The following is a 27,775-nucleotide window of genomic DNA, read 5'->3' as shown; positions in this document are numbered from 1 at the left end:
TTTTCCAGCCTGCTTACCCTTAAATGTCAAGTAAAAGATCTGGGGACATTAGGGCTTAACAAAATGGGTTGGTCAGCTCAGCTAGTTTTCCAGGCAGACTGGTGCCAACAGCGTGAACTCAGTTCCCACACCAGCTGAGGTCACCATGAAAGTCCTACCTTGACAATCTTGCCCCTTTCCTAAGGTAGGGTGACCTTCAGGGTAAACTGCCTACCAGTTGTTTCTCTCTTAAAGAAAGAGTAGTCCTTTGGTGACTTTAATAGTTTTTACACTGATGTTCTGTCTTTATGCAATTCAGCAATCTTATAGATACAAAGTTACTGCTGTATAGTTTTGGCAATAAAACATTTTTTCATAAAAATCTGTTACTGTTAATTTTGTAACAGGCCAGAAATCATTTGAACAATTCTAACAATGGCAGTTCCATTGATCATCTGAAGGTGGCATTATTTTACAAGTTTGCTACCTGAACAGCACTTCTGGAGCCGGTATTATTTGCATGACGGCAGCAATAATAGTGTCTGTGCATACTAATGTTGCTTGAATAAGTTAGAAGAATGTGACCAAGTTATTTTGGGTCGCTATGTGAATGCTGTGTGAATTTTCCTACATTATAACAATGGCTACACTTCAAAAGGAAGTAAGTCGGCTGATTTTTATTTCTTTTTCTTATCTGTCACATTTAAACTGTGGTGCAATATCTTTCTTCACCTCTCTGCAGCCTTTAACGCAGTTGATCACACATCATCTTCCAATTTCTAAATCACTGTTGTTCAGCTTACTGTGATCGCACTTGAACAGTTATCAATGTGATCGTGGCCTGATATCTTACCTGAAAACTTATAAAAACCAAAGTCATTATTTTCATTGGCTGGCATGATCTGTTGTACTTTTGCTACCAAATCTCTCCATCTTCCCTGCTGCATAGTGTTTTAGGCTGATCTAGTTTGTGTGCAATTTCAGTAATTATTCTACTTCAAGACAAATTTTCACCACTATTACTTCAATCATAATGAATTGTGATTACATTCTGTTCTTACACTCAGGGTCTTAAAGCATGCGTCTTTGTAACTTCCTTCAGCCCTAAAACCCATACTTAACACATTTCTTTGCATCTTGCACAAGCCCCTACTTTTAAACTATCATGAGTAGCTTCAATCATAGTCACTTTGGCTGCATGCACTGCAAGTCTCTCACTAAATTGCTTGAATTTGCTTCATTTTCCTTCTGTAAAAATCTCCATTAAAAATTTACCTCTTGGCCAAACTTCTTAACATTTACTTTTTTTTGCCACAATACTTTTTCTTACTCCCCTGGGAGGCACTGAATGACAGCTTTCTTTGTTAAATATGATACTTAAAAACAATTACTTGTTCTAGATTATAAATTAGTTCAACTTCCTGCTTGTAACCATATGTATGTAGCCTTACACAATTTCAGTGTTCTGCTGAACAACCAAGATATAATTGCAACTCCTGACCCACGCAAATAACAATCAACAGCTAATAAAGAACAATTCTTTTAAAGAGATAAGATCACATTTATGCTAGTTATCAACCTCTTCTATAAAGTCACCATAGTTCCATTGCAAGAGATGACTGGTGTCAGTCTAACCTGATAATCAGTATACCTCAGGCAAGGGGTGAGGTTGAGAAGGTGGCATCTTCACAGTGATGTCAGCTGGTGTGGGAACTAAAAAAAACACTGCTGGTATCGCTCTACATTGCAAAACAGCTGGCCAGAGCTAACACACCCACACCCTTTTTGCAGAGCACTCTGAACGATGCATTAACAGTTCAGTGATAACTTTATTTTCATCAACCTGTTCAGAGATGACATAACACATTGCTGGATTGGGTGTGACTTGAGTCTGGGCCTCCAGGCTCAAAGGTAGAGACACTATCACTGCACCACAAGAGCCCTCTATAACTGTACCATAACAGGGCCCCCTCTGTTGATAACTGTAACATACAGTCTATATCAAGGACAGCTTGACCAATTGATTAATTAATTAAGATTGGTGACAATAAAATTAATCAGTTTTTTTCAAGGAAATGAGAGGCAAATAGAAGAAGTTAGGGATTAGAAATAACTTTAATCCAATTGAACATCTATTAGCAGGAAGGCTGCAGATGGAACCTACACTGATTATAACCATCACTACTTCTCTACATAAATACTGAATTATACCTAAGCAAAATGAAATGATGATACAAAAGTTGACGTTAGTACATCAATAATTTGCAGTGATGAGTCATGAAAATACAATAAACAGCAAGTGTAATAAACAAAAATCAAATTAAGGAACAATAAAAATTGCTGTACACTGTTTTTCCTGTTCGTGTGTAATTTCATGCTGAAGGTAAAAAAAATCTGTTGATTTTTGTGATTTAATACCATTGCATTTACAATGGCAAACTGCATCAGTGTGGAATAACTCCAGTTTAACTTGAAGTATAATTTATATATCAAGAATAGGCAGAAATCTGGCATTATCACAGGAATACTGAGAAGAATCTCCAGGACCACTGATGAAATAATGCACTACACCGTGAGAAACAGGTGTATGCCAGCATTAGAAACAAATAAATCATAGAAGATCGGGCTGAATGGCCTCCTCCTGCTCTTCGAGCCTGTCCAGCCATTTTTCATGATCATGGCTGATCTCAGTAATCTTATCCTTTCTTCCCTTAACCTTTGATCCCATTCACCCCAAGTGAGCCATCTGGTCGCCTCTGGAATACATTCAATGTTTCTAGATTGTCAAGTAGCTACGGGAACATTGTCTCGTTTTATTTTTATTGAGATCCATATATGCGCTCAACGAAATTCTATGGAATGATATGGCCCTGACAGTAATCAGGCTATAAATGCAGCATTAAGGTCCTAGCCTGAAACAAATAATTACATGGATAACTGCACTAGAAAAGAAGTCCCAGCTTGTTAACTTATATCTAACAATATTGTACACGTTTAAATTATACATAAATAATTGGTACCTGGTATTAAAGAGAGGAAAAATTGCAGTACTTATATATAGTATACACGCATCATGTCTGGAAACAAAACCATGCCTAGAATGTGAAAGGTCCACTAGGCAAGCTTAAAATGCAACTCCTTCAATGTGGCTTTCTTCCTTTTTTAAAATAATTTATTCTTGACATTTTCCAGATTAAATAATGCAAGTTGTTATAGCAGGTGAGGAGGGTTGAATTGGCTTCCAAGTTGTGAACCATCCCAGTTAGTCATAATAAAAGTTTGTGATCACAACACAGTATATACCTATATCTTGCCCTGAATAAAAGTTAACTTTCTAGCTTCACTGGAAACAATTCAAAGCCAATTGCAAGGTCTCCTTCTCTAAAAGAGCAGTTCTATGAATGCTGCTAATCCCAATGAAAGTCATAAAGGTGTGACATCAAACATATGATCCCATTGAATCTACTCGGAATCTCAAACGCACACTGTCAAAGTTAAAACAAGATTGTGCCTGGTATGCTGAAAAGTGAAGATACAGTGTCCTTCTAGTGGAATGTTTTAATCTGAGACTGCTGTTAGGTGGTTGTCGTCTTGGGTCATCAGCAGAAGATAACATTAGTTATTCTTTGAGTTCTGGGTGTGCTGATATTTCTTTCCAGTCAGTATTACCATGGAGTCTTAGCTGCCCTTTCCACCCTGTTTAGCCAAGAATCCATTTCTTTCTTTGCTTAAAGCAGCCCTTTGAAGTATAAGCTTGTCATTTGCACTGTCAGCAATCCTTTATTCAATAATGGGATGAGGATGTTGCTGGCAAGGCAGCATTTATTGTCCATCCCTAATTGGCCAGAGGGCAGCTCAGAGTCAACCATATTGCTGTAGGTCTAGAGTCACATGTCAGCCAGACCAGATAAGAATAGCAAGATAATAAAATGTGAGGCTGGATGAACACAGCAGGCCAAGCAGCATCTCAGGAGCACAAAAGCTGACGTTTCGGGCCTAGACCCTTCATCAGAGAGGGGGATGGGGAGAGGGAACTGGAATAAATAGGGAGAGGCGGACCGAAGATGGAGAGAAAAGAAGATAGGTGGAGAGAGTAGAGGTGGGGAGGTAGGGAGGGGATAGGTTAGTCCAGGGAAGACGGACAGGTCAAGGAGGTGGGATGAGGTTAGTAGTTAGGAGATGGGGGTGCGGCTTGGGGTGGGAGGAAGGGATGGGTGAGAGGAAAGAACCGGTTAGGGAGGCAGAGAGAGGTTGGACTGGTGGCGGGGTGTGAGGGATGTGTTGCGGGAAATACGGGAGACGCGGTCAAGGGTGTTCTCGATCACTGTGGGGGGAAAGTTGCGGTCCTTGAAGAACTTGGACATCTGGGATGTGCGGGAGTGGAATGTCTTATCGTGGGAGCAGATGTGGCGGAGGCGGAGGAATTGGAAATAGGGGATGGAATTTTTGCAGGATGTTGGGTGGGAGGAGTTGTATTCTAGGTAGCTGTGGGAGTCGGTGGGCTTGAAATGGACATCAGTTACAAGCTGGTTGCCTAAGATGGAGACTGAGAGGTCCAGGAAGGTGAGGGATGTGCTGGAGATGGCCCAGGTGAACTGAAGGTTGGGGTGGAAGGTGTTGGTGAAGTGGATGAACTGTTCGAGCTCCTCTGGGGAGCAAGAGGCGGCGCCGATACACTCATCAATGTACCGGAGGAAGAGGTGGGGTTTGGGGCCTGTGTAGGTGCGGAAGAGGGACTGTTCCACGTAACCTACAAAGAGGCAGGCTTGGCTGGGGCCCATGCGGGTGCCCATGGCCACCCCCTTCGTCTGTAGGAAGTGGGAGGAGTCAAAAGAGAAGTTGTTGAGGGTGAGGACGAGTTCAGCTAGGCGGATGAGGGTGTCGGTGGAGGGGGACTGGTCGGGCCTGCGGGACAGGAAGAAGCGGATACCGGAGGAAGAGGTGGGGTTTGGGGCCTGTGTAGGTGCGGAAGAGGGACTGTTCCACGTAACCTACAAAGACCGCAACATTCCCCCCACAGTGATCGAGAACGCCCTTAACCGCGTCTCCCGTATTTCCCGCAACACATCCCTCACACCCCGCCCCCCCCCCCCCCCCCCATAACCGCCCAAAGAGGATCCCCCTCGTTCTCACACACCACCCTACCAACCTCCGGATACAACGCATCATCCTCTGACACTTCCGCCATTTACAATCCGACCCCACCACCCAAGACATTTTTCCATCCCCACCCCGGTCTGCTTTCCGGAGAGACCACTCTCTCCGCGACTCCCTTGTTCGCTCCACACTGCCCCCCAACCCCACCACACCCGGCACCTTCCCCTGCAACCGCAGGAAATGCTACACTTGCCCCCACACCTCCTCCCTCACCCCTATCCCAGGCCCCAAGATGACATTCCACATTAAGCAGAGGTTCACCTGCACATCTGCCAATGTGGTATACTGCATCCACTGTACCCAGTGTGGCTTCCTCTACATTGTGGAAACCAAGCGGAGGCTTGGAGACCGCTTTGCAGAACACCTCCGCTCAGTTCGCAATAAACAACTGCACCTCCCAGTCGCAAACCATTTCCACTCCCCCTCCCATTCTCTAGATAACATGTCCGTCATGGGCCTCCTGCAGTGCCACAATGATGCCACCCGAAGGTTGCAGGAACAGCAACTCATATTCCGCCTGGGAACCCTGCAGCCTAATGGTATCAATGTGGACTTCACCAGTTTCAAAATCTCCCCCTCCCCTACTGCATCCCTAAAGCAGCCCAGTTTGTCCCCTCCCCCCACTGCACCACACAACCAGCCCAGCTCTTCCCCCACACCCACTGCATCCCAAAACCAGTCCAACCTGTCTCTGCCTCCCTAACCGGTTCTTCCTCTCACCCATCCCTTCCTCCCACACCAAGCCGCACCCCCATCTACCTACTAACCTCATCCCACCTCCTTGACCTGTCCGTCTTCCCTGGACTGACCTATCCCCTCCCTACCTCCCCACCTATCTTCTTTTCTCTCCATCTTCGGTCCGCCTCCCCCTCTCTCCCTATTTATTCCAGTTCCCTCTCCCCATCCCCCTGTCTGATGAAGGGTCTAGGCCCGAAACGTCAGCTTTTGTGCTCCTGTGTTCATCCAGCCTCACATTTTATTATCTTGGAATTCTCCAGCATCTGCAGTTCCCATTATCTCAGATAAGAATAGCAGTTTCTTTCCCAAAAGGACATTAATGAACCAGATGGATTGATTGGATTAATCCTTGCTCGTTTTCAGGTTTTATAATTGTATACAACATTTTCATTTCCAGCATATGAAGATTCTAATGATAATGTGAACTTATTAGGCGATAACGATCTCTTCATGCCTTTTGATGGGTTGACTGGTTTCATAGCATTTCATCCAAACACAAATATCTGCTTGGTTATCTCTTGGTTACAAATGACATCAATGGACTAAGGTTATAGAAAAGGTGAAGAAAATTTAGCCGTGGTTTCAAATTCTGCTAATTATCCAGGGACCCCAACTGGAAAGTGCTTGTATGTGCGCGTGCGTGTGTGTTGATATCAAGTGAGGATAAGATCTTTGCTATCCCCTGTGTAAGCTCACACATGACAACACAATTGGTTGAATAGCCTCTATGCGCACTGTAGAGATTCTATGCTTCCAATTCATTACAGTCTCTTTGTGGCCAAGTAAAGAAGCAATCAAATTTTTCAGCTCTTGAATGTTAATTGCCATCCCTTTCCTATCCCGGTAACTTGTAACATCAGCACTAACTTTCATGGGAGGGCTTTTCCCTGCTAATTTTTCCTGTAACACAAGCTAGGCAAATCTTCCGATTATTTCAAACTTTCATAAATTTGACCTATTTAATCCAAGATCTCATCTGTATTGCTCTGCATGGAGTCAGGACGCCTTTTAGACTCCAGGTTCTCTGCTCTTCTGGTTCCTGGCAGACAGTTTGGAAGAGTTTCAAGAATGCACGCACGTAGAAGGCATTTTCCTCTTAAAGCCAACATCTATGGTAACATGAATAACAGAGGCCCTACATCCAGGTAAATATATTGATTATCTTTCGTGGAGACCTGAACTCTTCGATCTTGGAAGGAGCTAGATTGTTTAGGACATATTGGGTTGAAAGCAATTATTCTCAACTTCTTCCTGGGACTTGAAAAGAAGTTTAATCATTACAGAGTTAAGGATAGCAGTATCTGTCTTTAAGTGTAAGTAAGCCTTCTTTCCAGTGACAATTTAGGCTTTCTAATAATTTTTAGCAGTTATGCTGCTCATACTTGTTACAATGCAGACTATAGAACACCATTTTATAAACCCTTTTTCCATCCCAAATGAAAGGCATTTCTAAAACATAACCTTATATAACAATAAAACATCATGCTTACAGTATTGGCCCTATGAAGATAAATGGATAATAAAAATCTGATGGTGCACACATCAAACATTTAATGTGGCTTGAACAACTAGAAGTGGTTTAACATAAGAATCTGGTTACTTATGCTGGAACTGAGAAAGATGGATGAAAGAAGACATTAAAAAAACTGCTCTAAAATGTTCAAGTCAGTCATTGTGCTCATGCTTTACCACCAGACATATTTCATCTTTAAAAGTTTGTGTTAAATAGGGACTTAACAAGAAGGACAAATGGGCTCAGAACTGCCCTGGAAAGTACAATGTTGGGAAGGATATTCTCTCCAACATATCTGTTGTGGTGATATTAAAGTTTAAAATAAACAGAGCCTCAACGATCAATCTGTGTACTTCCCAGATCGATCTTATGGGTAAACACACCACCCAGTGTTAGCTTTAAGCTATAGAGGTCGTAGGTCTCCAATTCGATTCCCAGTCTGTCTGGCCTAGCTGGTCTCAGCAGCAGCTGGCATGCTACAAATGACATCAATGCACGAAGGTTATAGAAAGGTGAAGAAAAGTTAGTCATGGTTTCAAATTCTGCTAATTATCCAGAGACCCCAACTGGAAAATGTGTGTGCATGTATTGATATCAAGTGAGAATAAGGTCTTTGATACCCACTATATAAACTCACACTGTAGAACTACTCATTTGTAAAGAGATTTTGGAGGGGTGTGTGCTTAAATAACAATTTATCTTGCTCTTGAGCAGTAATGGTATTTAAGAAGATCTTAGAACACTAACATAACCACATGTAGTGGACAAACACCTTTGAAATAAGGTTCAATTACTTACTGTCTATATTTGCTTCAAAATTAATTTCTTTCCCCAAAAGTGGAATAGTTTCTATCCCAATCGCGTGGAATCTTGACCAAGAATAAAGATGCAATAAATTACTGCACAACACAATGATCTTTGCAAATTGTGTCAAACATGTTACAACAGAGGATTGATCATCTCAGGATCGATACGTTAGGACTTTTATTCAAATACTGAATGAGAGTTGACAGAATCAGAGCGAAAACACAGGAAAGAAAAAGGGACAAGAATAGTACAGAAACTAGGAAAGCATTCAAAAATTAATTGAAATATCCATAAAAAATATAAAAAGGATGTTGAAAAGAGAATCCAATTTAGATCAACATTAGAATGGTACTTGAGTACATGTTCAAGAAAATGTCCTTGATCGCAAACAAGTTAATTGTTATATAAAAGAATGCACATAAAACAATTTAAATATTTTCACAATATGGGGGGAAATGAATTTATTGAAAAAAATAAAGATATTGCAGCACTGACGTCGAGCTGTGTAGAATTACAAAAAAATACACACAGGAAACATATGCTTTATTTGTTGGCCTCCTGCTTTTAAAGCACATTCTTTTTATAGTAGGAAGGAAGACAGGAGTATTATGTAAAGGCATACACAAAAGTTTCTCTCTGGGTAAAGCTGTACAAATATGCAAAAGAATAAGTTAAAAGCTTTGTTTCCAAATACCCATATGAATTGAAACCTTTTTCTCAAGAATAAAAAAAACTAAGAACCAGCTTACCAAATTAGTTTACTATATATTACATGCTTTGAAAAAAAATAATAAAAATGTTCACAAAAAGTATCATTTCAGAAACTTTACATAATAAACAAAACTGCAACATTCTTTCCCCTTTTTTTTTAAAAAAGAATGACAGCACCTTTGCATGGATTCCAGCATGGCGAGCACACATTCACCAGTTAGAACTTGGAATAACATTGCCAGGTCTCCAACACACCAACTTGTAATATTCATATACTGTAAATGACACATTAAAACATCCCCAGACTCTGAACTGGTAAATGTATGTATTTTCCAAGGAAATAGTGAGGTAGTGTGAGCCTCATGAGCACTTCTGTTTTAGAAAGGAAACATTTTGTTTGCAGTTTCACCTTTCTCTCTGTGAACAATATCATGTCTTGAGGCTTTCTATCTTGTTGACATGCTTTTGTTTTTGCACTGTTCTTTTGAGATGAACTCTGAAGTCAGTCCCTTTAAACCTCACCATGGTAACTATAGCTTAAGTAGCAGTCAGCAAGAGGAGGGCAATAGCCAATTACTTAGGCTCTCGCCCTTCTTTTCTTGTAAGTGGTGACTCATGCTTGGCATACAGTTCCATGGCAACTGGCACTTCTAGGTGCCAGTCTTCTGGCACCTATTCTTCAAAGTGAAATTTGATGATGAATGTTGGCAAGCTATTTGACTGTAGCATAAATCATTGGAAGCTTCCGAGTTCATTACCTTGTGTTTTCCAGCATAAGTCGACTATCAAATTTCAAGAGTCAGAACCATGGGTTATTTTTCACTTTCCTCTTTCTGAAAATGGGACAGAAATTCCTCTAATACCATTACTTCACACAAACAGAGGTCAGCTAAATCCTTCTGACAGCTTAAAAGACTGAATTTAGACTCATTAATTACCTTCTAGCTCATTTACCTGTCGAGCGTTGGAGCAGTTGTTCATTTGTTGCTTACATAAAAAAGCACTGCGGTTGATGAATCATTGTCAAAAATTCTCTGATTCCTTTTGAAAGAAGTTAATATACCAAGGAAGATCAGGAGAACAGCATTGTACCTGTGTTATGGGGAGTGCACCAAATGTGCTCAGCGAAGATAATCACATAACCAGATATCAGGATGGGTTAATAATCAAATTGTTCTGTTTTAACCAGTTTGCACTATCATCTTGACAGTCAAAACCAGAAGAATTGTGCTTTTTCTTTTCTTGAAAAACTGTTTTTGTTTCTGCATTTTGGCATATTGTCTCTCAAGCCATGTGCTCCTTCTTTGAAACATATTGTGAAAGATATCTTTGATGCATACTTTCATGACTGGTTATGTTTGGCATTCAGAATGATCCAGTAATGATTGCCATTAGCCTCAATTGGTCCAATAACTCTTCTCCCCCACAAATTAAAAACCCATTTGAAAACACTACTGTTAGGATAAATTACCAAAGCACTTTAAAAAACATGAATGCATAATTCTTTATGTTTCTTCTAGCTAGCTCAGAAAAATATCTAAAATGTATTGCCTACCTTTTTCTGGTCTTAATTCCAACTATTCATTTATAAAACTCATAAGCCCACTAAACACTATTCAAGTAATCAGAGTCAATAGTTCCTTGCCAAAATATATGACATCCTTCATTTAATAATATGCAAAGTACCCTTAGACTTCCAAAGCATACGAAGTTGCTCACTACCCTGCTTTGTCCTTCAACCTTTTATATCTATGCAAAAACCATAGTTCCTTTTAGTCCAAGTTCACTGAACAACGAAGAGCATCCAATTTTATCAACTCAGTCCTTCAAAAGTGCATTCACAGTTTAAAACAAAATCCAAGTGCTATCCTTCCATGCTAAGATTTAAATACAAAGTAATCCACTTAAAAAAAAAGGACTTCCTTCTTTAGAATGCATGTTTACCAATTCAAAGCAAACTCTTATGAAACTGTAACCTGTGGAATTTAAGCTTTCAATCTTTCTGCACAATTCTGTCAGAATACGTTTCCCAGCATTCAGGTACAGTACTTTCAGCAAACGAAAATGTTCCAAGAATGATTCCCATTGGTAGAAATAAACCATTGCTTGAACAGATCGAGAAAGACGCAAGGCACACAGAGTAAGTTATCCATATGTTAAACAATGAAGGTTGAAAGTCAACCAGCAATGACTTAAACCAGAGTTCCAGGTTTAGAGTCTTCGTGCCATAACAACACTTGCTCTTCAGAATACACATCATCTTCCAGCTGGCTTGTGTCTCCACTGTCTATTTGTTTCGGGTAAGCTCTGGTAAGTATTTTGAGAGAAAGAAAAAGTTAGAAAAGAACTGCAATATTCATCTAAAAAGGACATGTATTTCAGAAAATGCCAATATAGTTTAAAACAGTCAACACATTAATCACAACTTACAAATTATAGCTTTTTTATAAAGATCTGCATTTGGTTTAATAACATTGATTGCCTGAAGGTCACAGGGACGCAGAGTCATAGAGCTGTACAGCATGGAAACAGAGCCTTTGGTCCATGCCAACTAAATATCCTATATAAATCTAGTGACATGTGCCAACATTTGGCTCATATCCATCTAAACCATTCCTAATCATATATCCATCAAGATGCCTTTTAAGTAATTGTAATTGCACCAAACTCTGGCAGCTCATTCCATACACGCACCACCCTCCACTTTGCAAAAAAAATTGTCCCTTTGGTCCCTTTTAAACCCTCCCCTCTCACCTTTAACCTATACGTTGTTGTTTTGGATTCCCCCATCCTGGGGAAAGACCTTTGCTATCTAGCCATCCCTGCAACTCATGATTTTATAAACATCTATAAAGGTTAGCCCTCAGCCTCCAATGCTCCAGGGAAAACAGCCCCAGCCTATTCAGCCTCTTCCCAAAACTCAAACCACCTCACAAGCCAGACAACATCCTTGTGAATCTTTTCTGATCCCTTTGTAGTTTCACAACATGCTTTCTATAGCAGGGAGACCAGAATTGCACACAGTATTCCAAAAGTGGCCTAACCAATGCCCTATACAGCTGCAACATGACCTCCCAACTCCTATACTGAATGCATTGACCAATACAGGCAAACATACCAAATGCCTTCTTCACTATCCTGTCTAACTGTTCTTTCTTAGTTGGCTCAAGAAAGTCAATGCGGTATCCTACATCTGCTGTAGAATAAAAGCCTGACGGAAAAACCACTTTTTGTTGACTAAACAATTATTAGTGATTTATTTAGTTCTTAACATTTAGAATTTCTCGAACTCTTATCCAAGCATTAATGTAACGAAATAAAACAGAAACTGTGGATGGGCTGAAGTGTGCTTATCATTGTGATCCTATTAATAGTTTTACCAGAAATTAAGTGCTGATGGTACTGAAATTCTCTATTCATCTTTATTGCTACAGTGACAAATGAACATTTGAATTGGATTTTAAACAAAACTAGGAATTCCTTCAAATTTTTACAAAAAAAAATTGATTAGATGCAATGTGATAATTATTGATAACCTCAGGGAATATTTGAAATTCAAATCAGAAGGCTAGTCAGATTAAATTTTAAATGTAGTAATATTGTATATTTTAAAGAAAACTGGGGTTTGCAATCAGGACAATACTCTTAGTAAGTTACAGTGCTTCCTTTGACCTAGAAACCCTCTATTATTTAGGTCTGGATATTCATATTTGACTCATTAATAAACAGCTCAAAGGGACACTGCATAGCATGGTGTCTTTTGCAATTTAAGATAATTTTTTTTCAAAAGATTGTTGATTGCGAAAGCCATTTAGCGGTACAGGCCATTAATGATTCATCTTCCCTTTAAGCTGACTAATGCTGCAAGCATTGCTCCAAAAATTTAAAACGTGGCTTGGTGACAAAATTTTGTTTAATGCCCCCTGCAAATACTTTCATGTTTTACAGGAAAAGATCCCAACTAAATTCAGCTTTACGATTTCTTTTGGGGGCGCAGGGAAAGTTGGTGGGAAATAAAGGAGGTTCGGGTCGAGTAACTTACTTTGAAGACTCCTTTGATATTCAAACTTTACTCCACTCAGTAATTTCAGAATACCAGAACATTTGAACCATTCCCTGACAACCACATCCACCCCCAACCTTTCCTTCCCTGATGAGACATTGTTCCATATATACCTCCCACACTTCAGTCAAGTACCCATTTTCAGTCAAGCAAGCCTATGTATTAGTATTACAGGCTATGCACCCATCAATTACATTATACTGAGTCCAGCTTTACCCTCAGACTTGAATATTAAGAACAAAAACTGTGCCTGTCTTATTTTCCCTCTCCCTAGATCACGAATACAGAGGTCAACTGAGAAACTAATTCAATAGCTATTTGACACACAATCTGGAAGGGAATTTGTACAACTCAGCAATGCCCAATACTGACAAGAATACTGGGGGAAAAGCACACAAAAGCTTTTGGGAGGTACATCTGAAAATTTGATCATAGACAAAGTAGAGCAGATCTCAATGCCAAATCAGTCTACAACAATTTAGCATGTACAAGTAAGTAAATTAATAAAGAAACAAAATTCGAAACTTCAGCTTTTTTTTGCTGCACATATATTGGCATGTGGACCTCAATTAAGCATAGAATTTTTAGAACTGAATTGTAATAAATGTTAGGAGGAACCTTCCATCTTTAGACTGTTAGTTTCAAAATTTTGTTTTGAGTTCCGCAACTGTTGACTATTTGTTGAAGCAGTAAAGCAACATTAAGGTTATTGCTCTTAAATTTATAAACTTTACATCAAAGAAGCGCTACATAGAAAGCGGTTCAGCTAACTTCAAGCTTTGTTAGCAAGCGTAAACACCAAGAGTCACCAACCATCACAGACAAAAACACGCAAGAATACTTACTACCGCGGACTACATTTTGCGTATAGGTATTTAATGAATATCTCATTTCTGTAGATACGATGGTGGCTGCAGTCAGTACACTGAGTGAAACACTCCTCTTTGTAAGGGAGAGTGGAAGTGGATGAAGTGGATGAGAAAGAGGAAGAGGAAGAGGAGGAGGAAGAGGAGGAGGCAGATGAATGTCTGGTAGGAGCAGTGCCAACAGCAGGGAAATGGTGGTGCTCAGTAGAAAAAGGATCATCAAGAGACTGGAAGGAGCTAGGCCTACAAGAAAATGACCGACAAGGAAAGTAAGAAGTGAATCGCGAGATTATTTTCTTCATTTCTTTTGCTCCTCCCTTGCAAGTGTTCATTTAAACAAGGGTACAGAATCACAGGCACCAGTAGGCCCATTGATTTCTCAACCATGTGAAATTTGTTGTCTCAACACTAATCACTATACAATACTACAGCGCCATACAGGTTGATTTCTCCACATTATCATTTTACTGCTCAAAGCTATGCTGTCGGAGAAAGGAAGCACTGAGCAAAGGCCATGTACCTCCCTGTAAAAGATGTTGCAAAGGTAAAACATTCACTTCTGGTAGAACTGAGGCAGGACTAGTTTTGAAAGAAATGTCTGGCATGATAATGCAAAATCTGAGGTCTATTCCATTCTGTAGTACACTATTGCAAAGTGTAAACAATTCAAAACAGTAAGAGCAGTTCACTTGAATACAACAACTTAGGTTTAAAAACTCTTGTTTGGATATTGCACAAAGTACGCCCCTTTCTTCTGAGAAGATCTTCACGGACCTTGCTTATTGGGAGGATTTTACATTGACCCCTCAATAATAAACTATTATATAAACAATAGTTCTAGCTGTGATCTGCCTGCACTGCTCATGAACAAAGCTTTTCACTGCATTTCGGTATACATGACAATAAAATCAATCAATACTTTATGGGTGGCACGGTGGCTCAGTGGTTAGCACTGCAGCCTCACAACGCCAGGGACCCAGGTTCGATTCCAGCCTCAGGCAACTGTCTGTGTGGAGTTTGCACATTCTCCCAGTGTCTATGTGGGTTTCCTCCGGGTGCTCCGGTTTCCTCCCACAGTCCAAAGATGTGCAGGCTAGGTGGATTGGCCATGCTAAATTGCCCATAGTGTTCAGGGATGTGTAGGTTACAGGGGGATGGGTCTGGGTGGGCTGCTTCAAGGGGTGGTGTGGATGGACTTGTTGGGCCGAAGGACCCGTTTCCACACGGTAGGGAATCTAATCATACTTCTCTTTACAGAAACCTCAAATTCTGTGGGTAAAGTGTAGAAATGCTATTCTTAAAAAAAAACATGCTTACGGTACTATTCCTCATTCATCTACTCACCTCATGTCTCCTGCAAGCAGCAGGTCTTAAAACTGACATGTTGCTTTTCATTCACTGACTACATTTTTGTTTAAGTGGTAGAACGAGTAACTATCTTTCAAAAAATAATTGCTGGAATATACCAGAAACCAGCCATTAACATAAATATATAATTTCTGCAAACAGATTACATGTTTCAGCTTTAAGAGAAACAGGTCAATTGAGATTTTTCTCTGGTTGCTGTTGACACTCACCTGCTGTGTAGTGTAGTATTGCTGTAGGAGTTACTAAACGAACTTGTGTAAGCTCCATGATCATAGTCCTGATGGCCGACAGTTAACTGGCTCCGCCAAGTTCCTGTACTTGTCGCTGAAGAGACTGGGATTTTAAAAGATTATGAATTTTTAAAAACCATGTAAGCTGCACATTAGCCAATGATGATTTAATTTATCTTTTAGAATTTTAAACGTTTGATTCATTTAGTAATTGACCGGACTCAAATATATTCAAATATAATTATGCAATTCAGCTTACCATGGACCAGAGAAGTTCAAGTCACCCAGTCATGTTCTATCTTTAGGAATAGTCAAATTCATGCACCAGGTTTACATAATGTGCTCTAACTGGTTTTACTACTCCACCAATGTAATAGATCTAAATACGTCATTCGTATCTGCTTTATATTGCCAACTGAAATGCTGTTTAAATCAAAACAATGTATGTTTAAGGTAATAATTTACCTGGGTTAGAGCAAGTCATTGAGCCCCGCTTACCCAAAACCGAATCTGTGAACATGTCAGACCATTCATGTGTAATCTAAGCAAGGAATTCTCCGTAGTATGTTTAATACACTCACGGACTCTCAGGGAGAGGAACAACCTGTTACCTCTACTATTAGTTACTGTTCGGGAAATGACAAAAGATAGTTATCTCATTATTTCTTATTCTCACTTTATCTTAGTATTGTCATTTTTAAACCTGCCACACACTACTTTTAAAGTCACATCTTCACAAATGAATATTTGCCTGGTAAACAAGACATGAATGCTAAATAATTATGTAACAAAAAAAAGGACTCTGAATGCAGAAAGAAACAAAAATAATTAGCCAGCTGAAAGTTGCATCATGGAACCACATTTGTGCTTGAAAAACAAAACCCTCAGGTCAAACTGAATTTGTACAGAATGCACTCCATTAGCTTATCCTAAGCTTTAAGATTTACCATCCTTGTTGCTGAAACCACATTTATAAGAAGTGTGTGTGTTCAGGAATAAAATTAAAAGCTGGAAATTTAATGGTTAGAATGGAGTTGTACACCAGCTGGAGAGCCAACGAAAAGCTTGCCACAGTTAATTCTGAGTGCCCCACGAGAACAAATTTCATCAACGAATTTCTGATGAAGGGTCTAGGCCCAAAACGTCAGCTTTTGTGCTCCTAAGATGCTGCTTGGCCTGCTGTGTCCATCCAGCTCCACACTGTTATCTCGGATTCTCTAGCATCTGCAGTTCCCATTATCTCTGATCTCAATTTTAGTCAACTTGCTGGCTGCTGTTATGAATGATGGCCACTGCAGGTGCTTCAGTGGAAGTAGCACCTACGTGGAGAAGGAGCACCAGGGCAGTTGTGGAGCCCTCAGCCAGGGAGATAACAGTGGGTGGGAAAGGAATGGGGTTGGGAAGCAGGGGACTAGGCTTTCCAAGAGTAAATCCATTTACTCCAACAATTTCTTCATTGGCCTTAGGATGCTGAAGTGGGACACGCCCACCCTGGTACAGCAGATATACCTCCACTCTGCTGAAGTTTACCTCCAGGTTGTCCATGTGGCACAGACTACTTCTGCCTCTGGTACAAATGCAGCAGCTGTGGGATGAGATGCTTAAAAGACTTCTGGGAATGGAGGCCACCCTCAATCATTCCTTCCCAAGGTTTAAGCTGGGTTAAGTCAGGATAATGAATGGTCTTGAACATGTCTTCCTGCCCCATATACAACCCATGCACCACCGCCCCCCAAACTCCCTTTTAGGCTCTGGGGCAAGCATTAAATTCTGTTCCCAACATCTAAACTTACAAACATGATAGACTTGTATCACTAACGGTCAGCAAATTCTTAAGGTGCAAGTGCTAACTTCAGCTGAGAAATCTTATCCTACCTGATGTGAAAGACGTAGCCCTACTTGTAGGGGAAAATGGACCATGCATATAAGCAAATCCTAGGCTTTGCTGTGAGCCCCTGTCAGAGTCTAAGCCTGCCTGCAGGCCGTAATCCTTGTGTGTTGAGGCACGCTCATACCAGCCGCGCAAACTTTCTGCAACCAAGGCTTTCTGGATATTTTTGGTTATTTGTTCACTCTTAGCACCTCTCCTACGCACATTCCTCAGTGTTGCATATGGGTTTTGAGGCATACTCTCGCTGTCGCCCTGGTAAGACCGATTGTAATCTCTGTAGTGTTCAACATTATAAGAATGTGATGATCTGTATGGGGCTTTAACACTATAGTGACCTTCAGTGTCATTTTCAAACATATATCCATAAGGCTCATAGTCACAGTATGGTCGATATCCTGGAATATAATAGTCAGATGACGGTTGGTTGTAAGAATTCTGATAAACTCCATTCTTTCCATCTTTTGGTGCTAAATTTGGCATGCTTCCTGAAGCGGCCGAGGAAACAAATGGTTTCTTGTGTCTTCGTCTTTCTCTTGACCGGCAACCCATTGTCATGGTGTTGTAGTACTGGGGAGGTTTACTTGGTGTGATATAGTACTCAGTACTGGATTGACTGGTGTAGGATGACCCATCATCCAGCAGCTCTGTACTGCAACTCCTCTGAGCCACTGAGAGGGGGAATAATGTCCTTTCACTTGCACTTTCATCCAGAAGATGAGATTGCGATTCCAAGCTGCCGCTGCGTTGTCTGAAGTGGTTTGGGGAAAGCTCAGGTCTGCATATAACAAAACACAAATGAAGAGAGATCTAGTACAATTTCTATTTCAAGCCTTAGAAATGTTACAATGAAACCCGCACTGAATGCTGAAATATATTATTTCCCAATATTAACAAACATTTCACATGAATTAATGCTAAACAAATTGCTGAAACAAGACATTTTGTTGACGCTTTTCGCCTTGCACCTATCAAGGACATTACAAAAATACTAACGTAAAAGGCAAACAATATTTTATACTGTATGTGAAGAGAGTACTGATTAGTCGGCAAGTAGACTTCAATTGGTAAAGGGGCATGGCACAGTTGTATTGTCACTGGATGAGTAATCCAGTGACCCATATAATGCTTTCAGGACCCAGGTTCAAATCCCACCACAGCAGATGGCAAAATTGGAGTTGAAAAAGCAGAAAGATGGAATTAAAAGTCAAATGATGACCGTGAAATTATTGCCAGTTATCTTTTAAATGCATTTAGCTCACTAATGTTCCTTACGGAAGGACATCTGCTCTCCTACATATTATTCTATACCCCACAGCAATGTAGTCAACTCTTGACTGCCTCTGAAATGGCCTGGCAAGGCACCCAGTTGCTGCAAACTGCTTAAAAAATGCCCCCCCCAAAAAAGGAAAGCAACCAGACAGATGGTTAATCTGTTATTTCTCCTTCCTAACATCTGGTGGTCAGTGTCAAAATGTTCCACACAAGACCAACACCAGAGATGGCAGCAGTGTGGTATGCAATTGAAAAAGGAGTCTTCAACATTGACTACAGACCCCATGAAGTCTCAGGGCATTGTGTCAAAAATGGACAGGAAGCCTCCAGCCGATTACCACACTGCGCCCCTTGGTTGATGAATTCAACACCACTTCAAAAGGAAGTGCTGAGGGCATCAAGAGCATAGAATGTATTCTAAGGAACAGGCGTCAACGTCACCAAGTGTAGCTGAGCAACTTCACAAATGACTGAGCTGGTCAAGACTTAAAGGATATAGCTGCCAAACCAGGTCTGCGTACCTTCATAGGCTGAAGGAACCAACACGAGCGAAAAGTCATTTGATTGCAATCTCACCAGCTACAGATCCATCTGTTCACGACAGTATTGCTCCAGTGACCACCACACAATCTGTGCAAACATGTAACCTGTTCCAGCACTTTCTTTTAAATTCAAAAATTCTAGATGTTTTCTCATCAGCCTTTTCATTTATTCCTGCCCCCTTCAAAGGTGCATGTGCATATATCCTCAGTGCTCTGTTTCTGTAAGCCTTTATAATTGTAGCATTTGATTTATATTGGGTCTTTTCATTTCCCAAACAAAATACAACATGTTGCACTTCTCAGTACGAAATTTCCTGCCAGTACCTACTTTCTTAAATATTTATGCATGGAGTTTCATATCCTTTGCAAACTTCAAATTTTGGCTTGCATATTCAAGCTCAAGTCATTAATATATTGTACAATAAAAAGAAACGCTCCTCAAATCTTTCCCCTTACCTGAGGCGGAGTGACCCTCAGGTTAAATCACCACCATTGTTTCTCTCTAATGACAGCACTACCCTATGATCTGATAGGACTATGGCAAGTTCATCTTTTACACCCTCCAAGGGCCCAGAGTCTGAAAACACCATTACTCACTGCTTTCTGCTCCTTAATGAATTATATACTCATGCCCTTGTAGTCCAAGTATCACCTTTGCTAGTAGGTTGATTACAGTGCTTTATGAAATCACTTTTGAAAAGCCATCCAAACATAATCAACCGTGCTACCTTCAGCATTGCCTCTGTTACTTCAACAAACTTAATTAAGTTAGTTGTGCTGCAGGTGCTGGTTTTCACAGTACTTGGAATTACTTCAATGACATACCGTAACTGACTGCTGCTGTAAGCATTACGAGTCATAACTGGGGTAGCTGGCATACTTCTTCCTCCATGGAATTGCCTCCCTTGTGTTCTGTAGGGGCTGCTATGTGTTGAGCTCAGTTCCCTAGAGCCATGCACGATTTCCTGCAGGTAGTAACCTTCGTTACTACTGTATCTGTAATACATTTCCATTTTCAAATTGATTATTGTATTAACTTTGTTAGTTCAGTTTTGATTATTTTAATCATAAAAACATAGAGTTTTGTTATAAAGCAAAAATAAAAGCCGATTTAAAGGAAATTTTTCCAACTGAATAATTAGGAAATGAATGGCACAACAGTTTGCTTTTCAGTTCAGTAATGGGAAATTAACTCAAACCCAGGGAAGATCTGTGTTCCCAATCCTTACTTGGAAACAATTTACTTCAACCTTGCTGCTACAGTTCCCAGCCGTTTTAATTGGTGGCTAAGAATATTTAAATTTAATCAAATTGGTCAACTACAAGTGAAATGATTACTTCTGAGATCAGTGTGTTCCTTGTCCAACAAGGACAGAATCATGACTTGAGTTACTTTTAGAAATTGAAGTGGACTAAGTAGTTCTCAGGAGAACAATTGGGAAAAAGATCTCAAAGTCAAATATAAAGTGCTGGATTTGAAAAACACAAAGATCAGTGAGAAAAGGAGGGATCTGGTCCAAACTTCCTGAGCAATTAAAATTAAAAACGAGTTGATGGATTAGCAGTGGGCACTCTTAAATACAAGATACAGAGATTACAAAATAAATACTTTCCAACAAGTCAAAAAAGAAGTCCATCAAAGAATACATTCCCACGCCTAAAAACAGATGAAAAGAACTAACAAAATGGGAGGCACGATAAAACTAAGCCAAACAACATCTCTGATAATGAGCAGAAAAGTAAAACAGGGAGGTTAAGGGAGATTAGAAAGACTCAAAGTGAAAGCCTTTTCATAAGCACATAAAAGGCTAAAATTATTTTGGAATGAAGAGAGTCCAATTGCAAAGGTTCAATAAATTGTGGAGATATTATAGAAATATTTTGCTGGTAATGAAAACATATAGATAGGAGGAAAAAAAAAATTGTGAACGACAGCAGAAAAAGGGACTGGTTCTTAAATAATGAGCTGAAACCAAGTTATATAAATCACTTGGCCATGACAGCAGGCACCCTTGGCTGTTGAAATATTTTACATGTGGCAACTATGGAATTGAACAGGATATTAGCAGATTTCAAATATTTTTCAAGATTGGTGATGTTTATAGGCCAGATCATCTTGTGTCAGTTTTGGGCAAAACCCAGATAAAATAAGTGAGCATTTAGAAATGTCCTAATTAAATAAGGAGAGTCAACATTTCTTCATGCAAAATGGCTGATTTCTTTTTAAAAATATTGATTGGCTGGATGAGAGTTTGTAGATGGAATATTAATGCACTTTTGGAAGGCCTTTAATAGCATGTCTCAAGCCACTGGTTCTTAGGGATTAGAGAAGTACAAAAGGGACACATTGGAGAAATATGACACTTAAGTGTCATTAGAGATATTTGCTTATATGGTCACCCAAGAGATCGGATTGGTTAAATGGCTTATTTGTGTGGTTATAACTTCTAGTTAAGAGTGAATACATGGCTGTAGAAGTGTTTGATATAATTAAAGATAAGGGTTATTGTTTATAAAAATAACATGGCCGTTGATGTAGGGAATACAACTTCAAAATATGGATGTATGGAAGTAGAAGTTGGCAAATAGGCCATAGACTAAGTTGAATGCGTGTGCCAGACAATAAGCTTATGAGAAACTAGGAATGGGAAATAAGAAATGTTGATGGCTGCAGATTGGCGGTAACCTAGTGATTCAAAGAATCAAAATGCTCAAAAATGCAAATGAAAGCAGACAAAAAACCATTTTAAAATTATTTTCATTTGTAAACAATAATGACATGGAGAAGTAATTTCAACTTTGTATGAAACATTTAGCTCACTCAGTGTGCAGCTCTGGGATCCATTGTAGGAAGGAGATTACAATCACAGAACACATACAGAAAATAGAAGGTTAAGTTTGCACAATTACAAATATGAAAGGAAAATGTAAACAGAAGGATAATCTTTACTAAGTGGGCTGAAGAGGTTAAGCAGATTGTTTAAACAAATGACGTTGGAGGGAGAATACTTTTATTGTCAGAATTTAGGTGACAAGGGGTTATCAGGTTAAAATATTGCTTGAAACAGTGAGGTGTTGAAGCAAGGAATGCTTCATCAAAGGCAGTGATTGAAGCAGAGGCCATTGCATGTTTTATGGAGAAACTGGTCAAATACTTGAAGCAAACTCAGATACAGGGTTACAGGAATAACAGCAGGGTAATGTGATTAGTTTTGAATTACATCTCAAGGGGTAAAACAGCCTCCTCCTCTATTGTCTATAGGTGACACCACTTATTATCACAACCCCTCCAAAAGTTTTTAAAAAAGAGGTAGCTTAGCTATTCTTTTTCAACTTTTTCAGTTACTGACCATTTTAAGAAAGCAACTGTACTGTTTGGCGATAGCACAATAAACGTGGCAACATTTCTGCTTTCAAATGACCAAACAAAATCAGGAACATTGAGGTAATTATATTTGCTGGTATAAAACTTCCTTGTCTTTTTGTGCAGGTAGTGAAATAGTTTTAAGTTCTTGGATGAGGGTACAGCAGTCAGGAACAAAATCACACTTTTCTACTTTCAAAAGAGTTGCACTTATTTTGACTGAGTTCAAAACACCTTACAATGTTAATAAGGTAGATTCACTGTATGGACACAGAGGCAACTATGAGTAAAGCACAAATCTGATCTAAATAAAATGATCTTTTCCTTGCACAGAAAGTTAACAGCAGGCAGCAAAGGATAGAACGGTTGATACACTGAAGAGTACAGATCAGAATACCTAAATCCCAAACACTAGAGATTGTAAAACCAGTCTCAGGTAAGTATAATGATAATTAATTTTGCAGAATATTTAATAAGCAGTATTTGTGATAGCTACACAGTTATTAGTTAAGATGCTGGAGTTGGGAGCAAATGAAGTACAATTGTATCATAAACTAGCATGATCTAATTGTTCTCCAAAATGCTGCACTAATATGAACTATGCTACAGCAACTGGAATATCCAACCAGTTTATAAATGATTCCCAGATTGTGTGTAAAGGCATTTCAATTGCTTATTTCATTTTCTTGCCTTATTTAGACTTTATAGTCTTCTAAGTTTCCTTCTAGTAGAAAAACTGTACAATTAATAGGCAACACATGTCACATCACAGGAAATATAATGGAAATCATCTGGTACTGACAGGACATAAACAATAGGACTTAGTTTACAGATGTTCTGTATCAGGCAATCCCATAAAGTTAAGACCCAAATCTAAAATAAGCTTACATTTTGAAAATTACATTTATAAGCAGAGTTAACATGGCAAAACGATCCAGAAGCATATTGAAACAAACTAATTTCAGTACAAAGCCCGTAAGGGAATACAACAAAGAACATTTAAGTTTTCGCGAGTGTCTTACAGGAGGAAATTATGGCATAGACATGGAGGGTCTCCTTTGTGGGGTGGAAGGCGGTGGCTGGAGTGCAGGTAAGGAAGAACACCAGTGGAGGTAAGGGACGGGAAAACTTCATCAGTTAGGGACTGGGCAGTCAAAGCCTAAAACTAATGGCGCATCAAATAACATTAGGGCTACATAGAAGCCATAATAGAGGAATTCAGAATTCTAAAGACAGCAGTAGGACAGAAGGAAATTAAACGAAATAGGAAGTTCAGTTGACAATAGAACTTTAAAATAAAAATTAATCAAGGCATTGTCAGAGAAGATGACAATGTGGGCGAGCAATCATTGGTCAAATTGGTAAATGGGGCAGCACGTGTTGAATGATCCAAGTGGCAAAGTTTTGGATGAACTCAAGTTTGCATTTGATGTCTGACATTGATATTCATTAGTGACTTTGAGCACCTTGGGATACAAAAATACACACTGAAGTTACAAGAGGAAGATTAATTAAAAGAAATAGAGAACGATGAAGAACCTTGTACCATCGTCTGGTTCTAGAATCAGGAAATTAGTTATCAGTTAGCAATTTAAGTCCATGCAGGTCTATCATCTTGCCTGTTTGTATTAGAAGCTTTCATAGGTGTGCTGGGAATATTCAGCTGGCATGGTTGCTTTTGAAGAGACACAGAATTGGCATTTGATTTGATTATTATTCTTCTTCTGATGGGTCATATTCACAACTGCCATCAGATCTGAATATTTCCATCACTGTTCTTCTCTCAGATTCCTAGCATCCACACTATTGTACTTTTATTATGTTGCATCAGCAACTGGTCCAGAGTAGAGCTAGCATCACAGCTGCCAATTTTCACGCATCATTACCCAAGCTTTTAGTCTATTTTTTTTGTGAGAAAGCATCATTTTTAAAATTTTTGAGTTTGAAATTTTCAACACATGAAACAGGGGGAGTTGCCTTGCTTCTGGACATATAATGCTAACTAGAATGCCAAATAACCTGGTATTCCAACACAGTAGCAGAGATGATCCTTAAAATACAGAGAGCAGATCACCTTCCTTCCCTGCTGTGACTCCCCCACTCCCTCCTCTCTCCCTCACAAACTTATTAAACTATTGATATTGTTCAGTGGAAGAGAAATTAAATTATTTTGCACAGGGTATTTGGAACACAATATTTCTAACTGATCAAGAAGCCTCAACTTTGGCTCATTGGCATTTCAAATATGGAGAGGAGTGCTATGGCATATATGAGGATCTTGAAGAATTATGCTTTTGTTGACAGCATTAACCTTAACAAGCCTTTGCTTGTTAATGTTTAATTAGCCACATGGGTGCTTTCCTGGTGGTGGAAAAAAGTAGATGGACAAAAAATGTCAGTGCTTTGGCAATTTGAATTTTACCTTAGTTGTCTTCTTAAACACAATAATTAATGCTATTTAATAGGGAAAAGCCTTTAAAATTGGTTTAATGTAAGCAAGGTGTGAAAAATTCCCAACAGAAATTTCATGCTACAAAAACACCAAAACTCTCAATTGAAAATCACTACAAATCACAGTAACTTCGTAATTTTCCAAGTAGTTTGCTGAAGTTACTGGTTGTTGATTCATATTCAGGATGATCAGAATGGAACTATGTATACCCCCTATTCAGGATCCACAAACAAGTAACAGATGGCATTGTGAATTCAAGCGACAGCCTCCTCCACTTAAACCTGGTCAACCCTAACCCTATTGACAAGCCAAGTTTGAAGACTATCCTGTGATGCTCTGCAAACCATAAATGGACTGAACATCTCTCACCATGAATAAGGACAAAACCCGATTGAAAAAAATCATTTCTCAGTGCACTGTTTTTCTAAAATTCTTCCCCTTTCAACCCATGTGGACATTCTATTGCTCTTAACAGACTTGATGGTTGTTCTTTCCCTCTTGGTCTGATCATCTTTGTATTAACTTTCCTTTGATGAAAATCATGCAAATGTAATTCAGAGTAAAGCATCTCAATTTTAAACATCTCAGAATTATAAAAATAAACTTTTAAAAAATGGATTATTTTGTCAAAGAACCCATTTAAATGGCCATGAATTTTTAAGGATATCCATCAAATGATCAATTAGATCATTTTTAAAACTACTGAAAATCTTTTGTAATGCTAACGCCGCTAATTGTATCAAAATCAAAGTACTCAGGTCACAGACAAATGTTCAAGAATGAACAATGGATTGATTGTTTCAAGCTCAAGTGACTAGAAGTTGCAGATCTAAAAAGAAGTGAACTATGGAAAGTGTTGCAAATGTTGAAAACCAACAGCATTGATTAGGAAAATGTTCTCATTTCATGTACGAATAGCCACGGTTGCACTGATGCCTAGGTGAACCAAAGCATACTTTACCGAGTTTGGACTATATGCCCTTTATCATGAAGCTGTTCACTTGCAGAACTTCTCCGCTGTCGACTCTGTTTAAGCTCAAGAGACTGTGGTGGAAGTGGTCTCAGGGGTTGTTGGCTAGAAAAGGATCTTTTCCGTTGCATAACACGCAGGTCGTCTGCAACAAGTATTGGACAACAGTAAAAATGATTAACAGGAGGATATTTTTAGCTGTTAATATTTCAAATTCCCTCATGCAATTATCAATGGAAGTGTGTATGAAGATAAGGGAATGGATATTCTGCATAGATCAACCTTCTAGCTTTCCAAAAGCTTTCTGACATTTACAAGTCAAGATATTAACAGAATATTCACCACTTTTGCGGATGAGGGCAAAGCCAACAATACTGAAGAACACTGCCACCTACAGGTTGTAGGGACTGTAATGAGGTCAGCCACTTGACCTCATTGAATTCAAGTTCCCTGATTGGATCAGATTAACTGCCCCAATCAGGCAGCCCTGGCTGACATGAAATGGATGAGTGTCAGGTATACTGACACACTGATTCTTCACTCTGGAGTAAGGCATTAGTAAAGTCAAGGACTATTCAGGTGTGAATAAAAGGAGACTTGGCGATGGGATAGCAGCCTCTGCGAGTTATTTCTGCCATATCTGCATCATTGCCAAGTCAGAAACTTGGAACTCTTGCCCAACCAGCACTGCAGGTGCAACTACACCACATGGATTACTGCAGTTCCTCACCGCATTCTCTAGTGTTATTAGAGATGGGCAATAAAAGCTCATTTTTCTAACAAATGCCCACAGCCCATGGACAAATAAGAATACGGAACACAACATGGTGGTACAGTTAAGATGTGCAGCACTGCAAAATGTATGCTTTCACAACTTACCATCATCTGTTGTATTTGTGTCAGATAAGGAACTGGTTTCGGAGGGAATGACCTCATCTAGACAAGGAAGAAATTACATAATTCTCACAGAAAGTATCGTAAATCAATGCCAGCAAATACACTTACAGAATGATTACTGAGAGACAAACACATGCTGTTAAATACCGAACAATATTAAATGAGATATTTCACTAAGAAAAGGGAAAGAAGAGCTTTGAGTTGTCGGTTGGTTTGCCGAGCTGACGGAGTTTCACGCAAACTTTTTGTCTCCCTTCTAGGTGACATCGTCACGTGCTGCGTGTCCTCCAATGAAGCGCTGTTGTTGTGTCCTGCTCTGAATTTGTACGGTCTGGTCTGTCGCGTTTGGCAATCTAGTTTCGGTTTTGTACTGTGGTGATATGTAGATGGGGCGCTACGGTACAAAACTGGAAACAAGGCTGCCCACCATGACAGACGGAACCAGATAAATTCAGAGCAGGACAGAACAGCAGTTCACTGGAGGACACACAGCATTGACGATGTTACCTAGAAGGGAGGCAAAACATTCGCATGAAACCCTGTTAGCTCGGCGATCAAACCAACAACTCCAACCACAACCCGAGCCACAGATCTTCATTAAAACATTAAAGAAGAGCTTCACCTAAGCGAATTCACACTTAAAATTTACATTCAACAGTTAAATTGCAATTACCTGGAATGACAAGGGAGGTTCTCTGAGTCGGCTTCCTCCCACATTTTATTCTATACTCATTGCTGGAGTTCTCAATGTCTTGAAGCTTTTTCAAAGCATCAACATAATCCTGTTTCCTCTTCTTTTTAACGTTCTTGCAAACTTCGTGGTCATTGGCTAGTTTTCTTGCAGCTTCTACTATCTTCTGCTGAATGACAAACTTATTCTCCAAATCTTGTAAATATGGATCCTGAAAAAGTTGTCAGGCAAAGAATTACCAATTAAATGTTACCCCACCATTTG

General features: G+C 39.5%; 1 protein-coding gene across 3 annotated transcripts in view; it reads right to left on the bottom strand.

Annotated features, from left to right (window-relative positions):
- Positions 1-8,627: 8,627 nt before the first annotated feature.
- LOC125460326 (FERM domain-containing protein 4B-like) overlaps positions 8,628-27,775 on the bottom strand; it is a 325,635-nt gene continuing 306,487 nt past the window's right edge. For 2 of the 3 annotated variants that reach the window (XM_048547693.2, XM_048547691.2), the window contains exons 17-24: positions 27,494-27,722; positions 26,803-26,859; positions 25,915-26,068; positions 19,963-20,133; positions 17,308-18,098; positions 15,412-15,535; positions 13,814-14,077; positions 11,103-11,212 (exon numbers count right to left, since the gene is read on the bottom strand). In XM_048547693.2, coding sequence (XP_048403650.2) covers position 11,212; positions 13,814-14,077; positions 15,412-15,535; positions 17,308-18,098; positions 19,963-20,133; positions 25,915-26,068; positions 26,803-26,859; positions 27,494-27,722 — 1,791 coding nt within the window. In that variant the 3' untranslated portion in view covers positions 11,103-11,211. Of the gene's footprint in view, positions 11,213-13,813; positions 14,078-15,411; positions 15,536-17,307; positions 18,099-19,962; positions 20,134-25,914; positions 26,069-26,802; positions 26,860-27,493; positions 27,723-27,775 lie in introns of all 3 variants that reach the window. The other variant, XM_048547692.2, reaches the window with a different exon arrangement.

The sequence above is a fragment of the Stegostoma tigrinum genome, chromosome 11 (genome assembly GCF_030684315.1).
Source record: "Stegostoma tigrinum isolate sSteTig4 chromosome 11, sSteTig4.hap1, whole genome shotgun sequence".
Lineage (NCBI taxonomy): Eukaryota > Metazoa > Chordata > Chondrichthyes > Orectolobiformes > Stegostomatidae > Stegostoma > Stegostoma tigrinum.
Note: the sequence above shows the minus strand (reverse complement) of the source record. Positions and strands in the feature narration are given on the sequence as shown.